General features: G+C 41.9%; 1 protein-coding gene across 11 annotated transcripts in view; it reads left to right on the top strand.

Moving 5' to 3' along the window:
• Positions 1–13,325, top strand: part of CTNND1 (catenin delta 1) — a 46,864-nt gene extending 33,539 nt beyond the window's left edge. For 8 of the 11 annotated variants that reach the window (XM_089914790.1, XM_089914789.1, XM_089914788.1 and 5 more), the window contains 12 exons: positions 41–224; positions 1,086–1,203; positions 1,665–1,818; positions 2,695–2,763; positions 3,615–3,742; positions 3,845–3,995; positions 4,752–4,944; positions 5,298–5,412; positions 6,426–6,513; positions 9,434–9,496; positions 10,272–10,375; positions 10,791–11,209. In XM_089914790.1, coding sequence (XP_089770916.1) covers positions 41–224; positions 1,086–1,203; positions 1,665–1,818; positions 2,695–2,763; positions 3,615–3,742; positions 3,845–3,995; positions 4,752–4,944; positions 5,298–5,412; positions 6,426–6,513; positions 9,434–9,496; positions 10,272–10,375; positions 10,791–10,955 — 1,532 coding nt within the window. In that variant the 3' untranslated portion in view covers positions 10,956–11,209. Of the gene's footprint in view, positions 1–40; positions 225–1,085; positions 1,204–1,664; positions 1,819–2,694; positions 2,764–3,614; positions 3,743–3,844; positions 3,996–4,751; positions 4,945–5,297; positions 5,413–6,425; positions 6,514–9,433; positions 9,497–10,271; positions 10,376–10,790 lie in introns of all 11 variants that reach the window. The other 3 variants (XM_089914786.1, XM_022591928.3, XM_089914784.1) reach the window with 3 other exon arrangements.
• Positions 13,326–13,574: the final 249 nt, after the last annotated feature.

Genomic DNA, 13,574 nt, shown 5'->3' with positions numbered 1-13,574 from the left:
TTGGGTGCTGGAGAGCTATCTGATGAGTTGTCTCTGCCAGGAACCCTGTGGAATCTCTCATCCCATGACTCAATCAAAATGGAGATTGTGGACCATGCACTGCATGCCTTGACAGATGAAGTGATCATTCCGCATTCTGGTTGGGAGCGGGAACCTAATGAAGATTGTAAGCCGCGCCATATTGAGTGGGAGTCTGTGCTCACCAACACAGCTGGCTGCCTTAGGTAACATAAGGGTTCTGAGAGTATGAAGATAGAATTTTTGAAGACTAACTTAAATTGCTTTTAAAAAAAGTTTAAATTCCTTAGCCTGTCACTCAGCCTCCGTTCCTATTTGTATTGCATACTATGACTTCAGCCTGTTTTTCTACCTTTGTCACTACTCCCTTGCATATCATATATGCCTTATGTGGGGAACGGCAAGTAAACCGCATATCTTCCTCACTTCTGTGCCTCTTTGACTTTGTTCATATAATTTGGTAAACATTTGTTCAATACCTACTGCACGTAAGGCAGTTGTCTAGTCCTAGGCTTGTGTGTACCTGTGTTCTTGCCTTCAATTATTTGTATTTCAAGTCAGGCTGCGATAAATGCAACAAATGGAGTACAAACTACTAGAAGGATAGAGTGAGGAAGAGCTCTTCCTCTGTCTGCAATGCCTTTCTCTGCTTATTTATCTTTTGAAGCTAAACTCAAGTGCTTTTATTTCATGTAAGTTTTCCTGATTTCTTTTTCTAATACCCTGTAAATGTGCAATATATTCTTTCTCTCTTTGGAATATACCCCTATGTGCTCTGCCCCTATTCTTCACTTGTACTTCCATACAAGAAGTATCTATTCTGTCTTAAATTATTGTTGTTGGTATACTTTATTTATACACCCCTCTCCCTGGCCTGGTTATAAATGTCCTGAAAGCAGGAACTGTTTTATTCAACTTTCTGTCAACTCCAGTGCCTTCCTTATAACAGGTACTCGTTATTTGTTACAGTGAAAAGAAAAGATATTAAGGGGGCTTGTAGATGTTAAGGATATTAAGAGAGGGTTTCTAGATTTTAGTCATCTTGAAGCCTCTCCTTTTTCCCTCAGGAATGTCAGCTCGGAGAGGAGTGAAGCTCGCCGGAAACTTCGGGAATGTGACGGTTTGGTGGATGCTCTCATTTTCATTGTTCAGGCTGAGATTGGACAGAAAGATTCAGACAGCAAGGTAGGTTAATGGGTGAGAATTCCATTCACAACAACCATGAGGTACCCATAGTGCAGACCTATCATCTCAGGCTTTCAAATAACATTAGATACCTATACCGGCCCCTACTCCTTAAAGTGGGCGTTCACCATAGACAAAAACTGTTTTCTTTAGAATTTCCTTCACCTATATATTTTAAAGCTGTTTAGCCATACTTACATTTTTTTTCTGATTAGGAAAAAAGTCAGAGTGAGCCTGAGTTTTGTGTTAACACACCAAATGGTAGCAGAAACCTTCTGTTAGCCTGAGGCTACAAGAATTTTGAGAAGCGTGGGCACTTGAGGTATTGTGAGAGATGATGAATTGGGCTGTGCTTTTGAGGATAAATATTTTAATATGTGAATCATGGAAGCCTGTACTTGCTAGGAAATCACTATAGTCATTCTTTTCTCTCATTGAACCTTGTATTTTGTGATCCCAAGCTTGTGGAGAACTGTGTTTGCCTCCTTCGGAACTTGTCGTATCAAGTTCACCGAGAAATCCCACAAGCAGAACGTTACCAAGAGGCACCTCCCAATGTTGCCAACAGTACTGGGCCACATGCTGCCAGTTGCTTTGGGGCCAAGAAGGGCAAAGGTGAGTCTTGGTTCCTTGTTCCTTGCTCTTTAATGTAAGGATGGGGAGAGGAAGGAACACCTTTAGCTTTAGGTACAAAATACTTGCTGAGCAAGTACAGGAATCAGCCTAGTCAAGGATGTCTTTTTGCTCTGCTGCTGCTTCCCCTGTGTCGTGTGCTTCATGGTGGTGACGGTGGTGGTGGTGGTGGTGGTGGTGGTGGTATTGGCATCAGTAATTGGGCAGTGAAGGCCGAGGACTCAACTAATCTGGGGCCTTCTCCCCCATTCCTCCTTTGTGTTTCCTGTGTTTTTCTTTTCCTCTCTGCTTTCCTGCTTATTTTCCCATGATCCTGTTGACATCTCTCTGCCGCATTTTTCTTCCTTCATTTCTCTCCTCTACTTTCCACCTTGGGTGATGCACTGGAAGATGAGTGGTTCTCCAGAGGTGAGTGGAATCTTTTAAGGCGCTTACCTACTTCTAATTTGCATGTTTTGGTTTTAGCTTCCCTGGTATTTCTTTGCCTAACCCTTCCCTGTGGATGCATGTAGGAAAATTCAGTTGAGGATGGCCACTGAAACAAGTTTAGCTCTTCTGAGCTAATGGCTCATGGCATGCTATTTCTGGACAGCAGCCCCAGTTATCAGGACTCAGGACGGCAGCAACAGTAGTGGTTATCCTTGTCTTACCCACGTGCTGCCTGTTTTCTGTTCTTGTATCTGATCGGGACAAGCTGGGGATCCTGGTTTTTTGTTTGTTTGTCTGTTTTCTTGTTTTTTGCCCCTCTTGATGCATCTCTGATCCAAAGATTTTGACTGAAGAATAAAAAAATATACTGGGTGGACCCTTCCCTTTCTTAAACTTTTTACCCCTCCCCCCTTTTTTTAATTTCCAAAGGGAAAAAACCCACAGAGGATCCAACAAATGATACAGTGGATTTCCCTAAAAGAACTAGTCCTGCTCGAGGTAAGTTATCTTTTTCTTCTCAGGCTCCATAGAGCTCATAACCATAGTCCACAGATAGGTGTTTGGCCGCCTAACAGTAGGCTATACAGTATGTTCACTGTTCTGTCTTCTCTGACCTAAGGATTTGAAGTGATGACAGAAGTATTTGGAAACTAATAACAGTAACTTTCAAAGGACTTCTTGTTATGGCAACTCTTCAGATTACTTGAGGATAAGGACCTGATGGTAGTTTAGACCAGAAACTTAAGTACCCTAAGTAGCCACTAGTTCTTGGGACTCAAACTTTACTTGTTATAAGAAGTCTCTTTATCACAGTTTGGATCTTTATATTCATCAATATGGTGAGTCCAAAATTCACAGCTCCCCGTGGATATAAAAATTCAGATGTTATTAAATTTGAGCCCCTTTCACTTAATCATAGTTCAGGTGGGCAGAATGACTCAGTTAAGTTAGAAATAATTCATCTGAGATGAGGAATCTTTAACTCTGAGTGCTATCGATGAGTAAAGGAATCCCTTGAGTGCCAAGCAAGGTCAGAGTAAACTGTGGGAGGAGAGAAGAGGCTAGGAGGAGGGAGAGACAGGAGTTGCATATGAGTTGATGTCTGTTTTGCTCTTGCCATGGTTGATTTATTCTTAAGGCTACATTCTTAAGGCTACGTCTGACTACATCAGATGTAGTAGTCAGATCTCTTGAGTTTGCTGTTGGGTGGGTGGGAGGGTTTAGAGAGTTTACTGGTATTGGAGCATAAACCCATTAATCCAGAGTACTAACACTGGAGTTCAGCCAGCCAGAGCCTGGTTTGTAGGTGCTGAAAAGCATCCTCTGCTTTCTTGTCCTTTCTTGTGCAGGCTATGAACTTTTATTTCAGCCAGAGGTGGTTCGGATATACATCTCACTCCTCAAGGAGAGCAAGAATCCTGCCATCCTAGAAGCCTCAGCAGGGGCCATCCAGAACTTGTGTGCTGGGCGCTGGACGGTGAGTACCTTTTACAAAATGGATTTGGAGATGGGAGGACTTAGCTAACTAGTTTGCTACCATTTATAATCTGTTCTACTTCTTTCCACGTGCTACTTGCAGTATGGTCGATATATCCGCTCAGCTCTGCGTCAAGAGAAGGCTCTTTCTGCCATTGCTGACCTCCTGACCAACGAACATGAGCGGGTCGTGAAAGCTGCCTCTGGAGCCCTGAGAAATCTGGCTGTGGATGCTCGCAACAAAGAATTAATTGGTGAGGAGCCGTTACCTTAGCATCTAGTACAGCACCTTTGATCCAACAGGTGCTAAATAATTTATTTGTTGAAAGGGCTGAGGAAGAATCCTAGTCCTCCGTAGTTTGTGAATCTGGAGGTTGGAGAAGGTTATAGTTTAATGGTTCTTGGAAAGACAAGAGGGGCTGATTCTTCAAAAATAGAATATCTATCTGTTGAGCATGTACTTTGTTACTAGGGATTGTTAAGCATGTCTGTATATTCTCATTTAAATGTCACCACTTTACAAGGGTCCTTTTTTTAAAATTTTTTGTTAGAATAAGGGAACTGAGGGTCAGGGAAGTTAAGTAATTTGTCCAGAGTTAATACAGCTCATAAGTGACAGAGCCCAGTTTTTGTTTTTCTTAAGTTCACAATGACTGTTCTGTTCTATGAAGCTATAATAGTAGTATAATATTCAGTAGTATAGTATTCAGTGTACTATTTTCGTTAGACTATCTGAATGGACTGTGTAGCATATTTGAGATAAAGTATTCAGATTGTTTTAATGTGACTGAAAGAGAGAATAAATAAAAGAATAGGAAGGACAATATATCCATGGCTATTCCAGGTCCTTTGCTCTTTTGAAATGATAATCCTACAGGAGAAGGAAGTTGATTCATGTGGATAGTATCTATGCTTGATATGAGCAATGCGATTAAGTGTAGTGTGAGGCTCCTAACAACCTGACTCAGCTTGTTCTCCCCGCACACATTCCTCCTGTCTCACCGCTACAGGTAAACATGCTATTCCTAACTTGGTAAAGAATCTGCCAGGAGGGCAACAGAGCTCTTCCCAGAATTTCTCTGAGGACACTGTGGTCTCTGTTTTGAATACCATCAATGAAGTTATTGCTGAGAACTTGGAGGCTGCCAAAAAGCTTCGAGAAACACAGGGTATTGAGAAGCTGGTTTTGATCAACAAATCAGGGTGAGATTAACACTTAAAATTACAACTGGAAAAGTTTGAATATTAGAGAGGGGTTGCTGGGAAGGGGCTTTCCCCTTTTGCTTTTTAAGGTTATTTTCCCTTATTTACATGGAAAGTATAAAGAGGTATTGCTCTTTTTTCTGTCTTAATGTTGATCCATAAATTGATAAGACTCTTACATCAAACATTTCTTTGTGTCACCGTTTGAGTTAAAATATGGGACTTGGTGAATACTTGATCTTGCCCGTTTTGGGATTTATATCCTTACGTTACATTATATTAGAGAGTACAAGTTTTCAGCTTCTTCCCTCGTCTTACATCCAAATTCCATCTGGTGTTACTTTCCTCAAAAGGAACCGCTCAGAAAAAGAAGTTCGAGCAGCAGCGCTTGTATTACAGACAATCTGGGGATATAAGGAACTGCGGAAGCCACTGGAAAAAGAAGGATGGAAGAAGTCAGACTTTCAGGTAGAATAACTCTTGGGACTGAGACTTTCACCTTTTTTTCCCCTTGGTCTCAGGTAATGCTTGTCTTTGGTTCTTCTATTTCACTGTCACACTGAGTCTACTTCTTTGTTTTTTTTCTTTTGTATTTTGGCGGCATAAACGCTGAATCCTAATCCTAATCAGGAACTTCCCCTGAGTCTACTTTTGCCCCAAGTCTCTGTGTGTAAAGAAATCATTTATTAACGTTTCCCCCAAAATGGTGCCTATAGTTCACTTGCTGCTGAAATAGCTCTGGTCTTCCTCTGTGTCATAGCACAGTGTAAATGCCAGTGGTAATGAAGGATGATGGCCTTTTTTGACTTTTCTCCGAATCTGCCTTAGCCCTTTGAAGGAGTTTGCCATTTTCTGAACTGTCATTTTCTGAGACTGTATCTCCTTGATAGCGTGAGTGTTTGATACCTTTGTAACCTGTTCAGAACACAAATAGAAGCCTAATATCCTAGTTTCTTTTTTGTTTTTTAAATTTATTTTATTTATTTTTGGCTGCATTGGGTCTTTGTTGCTGCAAGCGGGGCTTTTCTCTGGTTGCGGCGAGCGGGGGCTACTCTTTGTTGTGGTGTGCAGGCTTCTTATTGTGGTGGTTTCTCTTGTTGGGAGCACGGGCTCTAGGCGCGTGGGCTTCAGTAGTTGTGGCACATGGGCTCAGTAGTTGTGGCTCGCGGGCTGTAGAGCTCAGGCTCAGTAGTTGTGGCGCACAGGCTTAGTTGCTCCGCGGCATGTGGGATCTTCCCGGACCAGGGCTCGAACCTGTGTCCCCTGCATTGGCAGGCAAATTCCTAACCACTGTGCCACCAGAGAAGCCCTAATATCCTAGTTTTGTTTCACTATATAGGTGTTTATTTAACCCTTACGAGTTACCTTTTGGTAAGAATCATATTCGGGAATAAGGACCTGAAAGTCTTATTTCTTATTAAGGAATAAGATAAGGGTGAATTCAGTACTCTGTGACATTATTGTGTTTTGTTTGCCTCCAGGTGAATCTAAACAATGCTTCTCGAAGCCAGAGCAGTCATTCATATGATGATAGCACTCTCCCTCTCATTGACCGGAACCAGAAATCAGGTACAGTAACCCAGGGGACATACCCCTCTGCTTTTATTCCACTTCTGCTATTCTTTCATTAGATGGCTTACCATCTAATGAAATAGCATATATATTTATTTCTGAATGAGCTTGTCTTTTGGTGGAGGGAGAGTGATACTTCACCTCAGGATTATAACCCAGAAGCTGGTAGACGGGAGCATCAGCAAATAAGACAGGCAGTTAGCCTGCGTGTGACTCCCCCATCTTTGCTTGTGGACTTAAAATGACCAGGGAGCGAACCCTACTCTGTTTTCTCTATTTAAGATATACTTGGCATATAATAGTGTATAAATTTAAGATGTACAGCATAATGATTTGACACATGTATATAGATAGTGCCTGACTTAACGACGGTTTGGCTTATGATTTTTTGACTTTGTGGTGGTGCAAAAGTGATGTGCATTCAGTAGAAACTGCATTTCAAATGCTGAGTTTTGCTCTTTTCCCTCGCTAGCGATAACATGGTGGGACAGCGTCTCACACTGCAGCATCGGCTGCAGCTCCCAGTTAGCCATGCAGTCATGAGGGTGGACAGCCGATACACTTACAACCATTCTGTTTTTCACTTTTAGTACAGTATTCAATAAATTATATTATGAGGTATTCAACACTTTATTATAAAGTAGGCTTTGTGTTAGATGATTTTTGTCCAGCTGTAACAGGCTGATGTAAGTATTGTGAGCACGTTTAAGGTAGGCTGGGCTAAGCTATGATTGGTGGGTTAGGTGTATTAAAATGCATTTTCAACTTATATTTTCAACTTACGATAGGTTTATCAGGATGTAACCCCGTTGTAAGTCCGAGGAAGATCTGTATATTGCAAAATGATTTCTTTTCCCTTTTAAATTTTCATATACTACCAAGTAGTATGTGTTTACTGTTGAAAAATTAGAAAATACAAACCAGAAAAATGACAACAAAAAAGTCACTTATTTCTGTTATCCAGAGATAACCACTCCTATTCTGTATCCTCTAAACACTGCCATGTGAGCAGATACATTTTTCTTCAAAAGACAAATCATATATTTAGTGCTTATTATGACCCTTTTAACCTTAATGACACTTGGGTTTTGCCTCAGTCAGGGTTCTTAAAATGTGGTCTGAGGATCACCAAATCTGTTGACGTTTGTGCTGATGGTGCATAAGCAGTGGTGGTGCTTTATTGCTGGAGGCTGAGTGTAAACCAGGGCGATGACACCAAACCAAACTAGTTGTTGCAGTCTTCGTTGCCATGTACTTGCAGTTATAAGAAGGGCCAGTTTCGGGAGGGTAGGGGGAAAAAAAGGAGCCAATTTCACTTAAGAATGTACTTGATGGAACTGTAACAATATTAATTTTATTGTTTCTGCTCTTGAGTACACAGCTGTTTAATATCCTGTGTTGATGATATAGGGGGTACTCATAAAGCACCCTGCAGCATACCAAAGCATGATGGTAATCTTGAGGAAAAGCACTTGTGCTATTGTTGGAGTTACTAGGTACACTAACCACTTTTTTTTTTTGGAACGCTATTTTTACTTTAAAAAATAGACATTTTCTTGAAAATGAACACAGTGAGCTTGTCAGTTTGAGGAAAAATAACTGACAGTACTTGCCTGAATTTTCAAGCGAAAATTTTATTTTTATTTATTTATTTTTAAAATTTATTTATGGCTGTGTTGGGTCTTCGTTTCTGTGCGAGGGCTTTCTCTAGTTGTGGCAAGCGGAGGCCACTCTTCATCGCGGTGCACGGGTCTCTCACTATCGCGGCCTCTCTTGTTGCGGAGCACAGGCTCCAGATGCGCAGGCTCAGTAGTTGTGGCTCATGGGCCTAGTTGCTCCGCGGCATGTGGGATCTTCCCAGACCAGGGCTTGAACCCGTGTCCCCTGCATTGGCAGGCAGATTCTCAACCACTGTGCCACCAGGGAAGCCTGAAAATTTTAATTTTGGAAGAATTGTATCTGTCACTGTGAGCCTGGTAACATCCCAATAGTTAATATACTTTTAAATGAAATCAGTGGCGATGTTAATGAATGTGATTTTTTTGATATTATATCATGAAATGTGTTAACATTTAGAAAATCTGCATAACTCTGTGAACCAGTATTTTCCAAGTGACCAGTGCATGATTTTCAAAATCATGCATGAGTAACTGATCCATTCAAAGTGTAAGACAGAGCGATAGATATTAATTTAACAGATTATGAAGAGAGCATTAGTTTGGATTCAGATTCCTTATTGCGCTAACCTTAAAGAAACTCTCCTTGTCGAGTATTAGTGTACTATCAAAGAATATCCACAGTTATCTGAAAAGACTAATAAAGGTCTCCTCCCTTTTCCAACTTCTTATCTGTGTGATGCTGGATTTTCTTTATATAATTCATCCAAAATAACATCATAACGGATTGAATACAGAGGCAGATACGGGAATCTAGCTATCTTCTCTTAAACCAAACTTTAAATATGTGCAAAAATGTAAAACAATGCTTTCTTTAAAAAAATTAAAAGTATTATTTATGTTAACGGAATAAGTATTGTTCTTTTAAATGAAATAAATATTTAAAATAAATTTTAAATGAAATAAATATTTAAAAGCACTGTAGCTATTAATACATGTAGTCTATACCAGTGAGCATTCTTTGGATCCTCATAACTTCTAAGAATATAAAGGGGCCCTGAGACCAAATCATTTGAAACCTGCTGGCTTAGAGTGAATCGTTTCTTATGTTAGAGTCTGTAGGAAAGGGATCTCTTTAAGTCCCATGAGGGCTTTGTCTAGAGCCTGGCACTTGTGGTGGGTGCTTAGTAAAAGTTTGATGGGAGGGAGGGGGAAGGGAGGACAGACTAGAGAGCAGTTTTTGTGAGTTTAGATTTTGAAGAGTTGGGTTTTGACCTGGGTAACTTTCTGACTCCCTGTAGATAAGAAACCTGATCGGGAAGAAATTCAGATGAGCAGTATGGGATCAAACACAAAATCATTAGGTAGGTGATTAATCCCTGCCTAAGGATATGGAGTAAGCCATATTATCATATGGGATGAGGAGAACTGTCTGGCTCTGCAGCTCTTTCCAGCACCCGCACCATTCACCTTCCTGGAAGGACACTGGCTGGACATTCCATTGGGAAGGATTCAAGGAAATGTAGTAGAACCTGATCTGTCTACCTTTTTCCACATTCCCAAATGCTCAAAGGTTAAAAAAAAAAAAATCTTCATATGCCTCCCGCATTAATACAGAATCAAGCGTGTGTCCCTAAACTTGTGAAAGGCTCACGGCCTTTCACAGTCTGATGCCTGGTTCGCTCTGTCTTACTCTCCATATACTCTGTTTGAGCCCACCTAGTCTACTTGCTATCCTGTCTCTTCACTCTATCCTTTTTTATCTTGCTCTTGTAGTACCTCCTATTGGAATGTCCTTCCCACTTGCTTTGTAAATGGCCTTCATCCCCAAAGGCTTGGCTGAATTCCTGTCTACTTTGTCAGGTCCTTCCTCACTATTGCAGCTCACCTCACAATCTTCTTCTAATCCCAGTACCCTTCATAGAGCTCTTCAGTTTAGCTTTATTATCATACATGATATATTTTGCCTTCCCAGTTAGATGTAAGTTTTTTTATGTCAAGGACCACCTGACCTTAATGCCTTTGGTAAAGCTCCAATGCTTTACCAAAGAGGTGCCTAAGTCACATTTATCTGCTTAATACGTATTTTACACTAGAGGGGAACATCATGTCTCTGTACTTCTTTTTTTTTTAAACTAGATAACAACTATTCCACACTGAATGAGAGAGGAGACCACAGTAGAGCACTGGATCGATCTGGGGATCTAGGCGAAATGGAGCCATTGAAGGGAACGCCCCTGATGGTAAATTCTCTTTATATACTCTTGTCCTTCTGAGGCTAGTTCTGTTTTGAAGCCTGCATGTTCTGTGAAATAGGAAAAAAGTACCTAGTGAAAGACAGCACCTTTCCTTGTAGGGGTTTTCAGGGAAAAAGTAGGAGTTTTGATTCACGTTGGGATTTCTGGTGCCATTATTCTGTGATGGTCGAGATGGGAGAAAGAAGGCTATAAATGTGTTGCTTATGTGACTAACGCCAACTGATCTATTCTCGCATTACTCTCTTTCTGTTCCTGCCTTTTTTTGAATATCTTGCCCTTCACTTACTATTACCTTGTTTTGTTTGGGTTTACAAATTTGGGGATTTTCCCTAGATCTGGCACGCACTCACGAGGTTCCTGTTTTCTTACTCTCATACTAACACATTGCATGTGTTCACAGCAGGACGAGGGGCAGGAATCTCTGGAGGAAGAGGTGGATGTGTTGGTTTTGGACGATGAGGGGGACCAAATGTCTTACCCCCCCATGGTATGTCCTTCGGCCACCCCCAAGATCACCCTTGAGGAAGGAGGTCTCTGTGTGCCAGCAGTTTGCCAATCATGCTGATCTGATCAGTCTCAGCCACACGGGGCTTAGGGGTGCTGCTTCTGTGATTGTTACCTCTTAAGAGGCTGGGACATGCCACTGGTGATCTGATTCTCCATTATGTGCTACTTTCTTCCCTTCAGATTTGCTCAGCTCTCTTCTGGTTCTCCTTATTCCAACCCTATTAACTTCTCTTTCTCTTTTTTCCCTACAGCAGAAGATTTAGCACCACTCTCTCCGCTACGTCTGGGCTTATAATATATGTACTTTTATTTTTTGGTGGTGAAATGGACTGATGATTTTTCCCTTTCTTCGCTGGACTGTTGTGCCCACTGCCACACTGCCTCCTGCCCTTGTAGCCCTAAGTGGCTGCCTTCTTCCCATCAATTCCCTAACTTCTTCCAGTGAAGCTTAATTGTCCCTCCTCCCCACTCCAGATCCCCTGCAATTACTCCCAAGAAGCCTGACTCAGTTATATGCATATCTTGAGAAAGTGCTGCGGATTAGCTCTTTTTGCCAGCTCTCCCTGGAACTCTTGGCCTTGTGTGGAGGGAGGGAGAGCGTGGGAAGCCTCACTGGAGGCTATGGGAAGAATTGGAGGTTATATGCTATATATGCAGTGTCCAGCAATCTGATAAACCCATGATTCTTAAGCAAGATTTTTCTTCTCTTGGTGGGGAAGGGACCTTTACTTTTTTGGAGAGTGGAGGGCGTGAGCTCTTCCTTTATTCCTAATGACTATTTTTGAAGCAAAGACGGCCGGCGACATTGGCACATACCACTTGGCAAGGGCCCTTGAGCAAGTGAAGGTTTCCTAGAGCGGAGATTAAGAAACCTTGCCCTCCTCATCTCCAGGGCAGGGACCATCAAGGACCTACAGACTCCATCTCTTCTCCAAGCCTCATGCCAGCCCTGGGCTGCAGCTGCTGCCCCTTACTGAGGCTGTCCTTAACCCTCCTCTCCCATCCTGTGATAATAATGTCTGCTGACTTGGCCTGGCCATTTTCAAGAGGCTGTAGAAAGAGGAGAATATGTCAAGGAAGACTTCTTGGGTGAGAAGGAGCAGAAAGATGTCTTCTGGGGAGAAGAGCCTCTAGGAGGAGCGAGTAGGAATGTACATGAATCATTTAGTCTGAAACTGTCAGGAAGCTACAAAGCTGGCTTCCCCCTGCCCTTATTTCTCCTTTTTCTCACCCTTATAGCCCCATCCTCCCCTGCTTCCTCCCTGGATTGGTTGGCTGACTAAAGGACTTGATGTACATACTCCTGCCCCCTTTACCCTTAAAAAGGTGGGGTTCGCCCCTGGCTTTGCCTCTTCTTTGTGCCTTTGGCCTGGGGTGCATCTCCTCCTTCCCTTCCATGTGCCTTTCTTTGCCTCTGCAGTCTCATTTCTCATGATTTTGCAAATTATATTTTGTTGCTTTCTTACCTACTTCTTGGCCCTAAATAGCAGAAAGAAGAGGAGAGGTGACCTAGAGAACCTCAGTCTCTCCACTGGGAATTGGAATAGCCTCTAATTTTAGCCATAGAAGGTTTTTCTCAACTGTATATGTTGAGATTTTGCAAAAATCCTGTTTTGATGAACCTCCAAATGAGATTGGTGGGAGGAGTGAGTGGTGTGGCTCTTGCTCCTTAGTTGCCCAGAATGATTGTCGTCTCTGAAGGGGGTTATAGGGAAGTCATGTCCATATCCCCCTCCCCGACCCCCCCCCCCCGTTCCTCCTCCTTTTAGTTTAGTGTATATTAGCAGGCTGGGCTAGAGGAATCAGCTGCTATGCGGTTGATTTTTTTTTGTTTTTGTTTTTAACCCTTTCCCTTATTTGCCTTTTACTCCTCCCCTTAATCTAAAAGCTCTGTTTAATGCAACTGGAAATCTTTATCCTCCTCTCTCCCCCTTCCTTTATATATCGAGGCTTTGGGGTAGGAGGAAAGTGCGCAACCCACCACCCGCCTTCCCCCCTGCATTAAAATTCCTTGTTCACCCCTTTCCCCTTCACATTTCGTCCCACTCCTTTTCTGGCAAAAAGGAGCCTTTTCCTTTCTGCGACCCTAAGAGCATACTGCACAGGGGAAATCGCCCCCATCCAGATGTGGCTCCACTCTTGGTTTCTCTTGTCTTCTTCTGCTCTTTTCCTGGTGCTCTTTTTGTCGGTGGGGTGTGGGTAATAGAACAGCCATGGGCTTTTGGGGACCTTTAACTGTTTGTTTTTTCCTTTTCATTTATAAAAACACTAAACGTTCAATTTCAGAGAACCAAAAATCCCACCTTCCCACCGAACACTACTAAGGGGCATGTCTTCTGCTCCATACCTTTTCTGTTTTTCTTTCTCTCTTGTTAATGCTTTTAAAAACAAATGAGTTTTTTTATATAAATAAAGTTTTTAAAGTGTGTATGTGGGGGGTCTGTGTCATTTCTTCACTTTAAGCTGTATCTCTTCTCTGCTTTTCATCTTGGTTACTTCCTTATGTATCAGTGTCCTTTTTCTCTGCAGAGCAACTAGAAGGGGATTGTACCAGGACTGATTTATTTTGAGCTCAATCCCAACTCTTAACAAGGAACATTCTTTTTAATTATATATGAAACATTTTTCCTCTGAAGATTCTTAAAAATTAAATGTGGCTAAGTAGAGCACGGGAAGC

Source organism: Delphinapterus leucas, chromosome 7 (assembly GCF_059928025.1).
Source record: "Delphinapterus leucas isolate spDelLeu-1000000601 "Yukka" chromosome 7, BTC_Dleu_Yukka2, whole genome shotgun sequence".
Taxonomy (NCBI): Eukaryota; Metazoa; Chordata; class Mammalia; order Artiodactyla; family Monodontidae; genus Delphinapterus; species Delphinapterus leucas.
The sequence above is the reverse complement of the archived record's forward strand: the minus strand, read 5'-3'. Positions and strand labels throughout refer to the sequence as shown.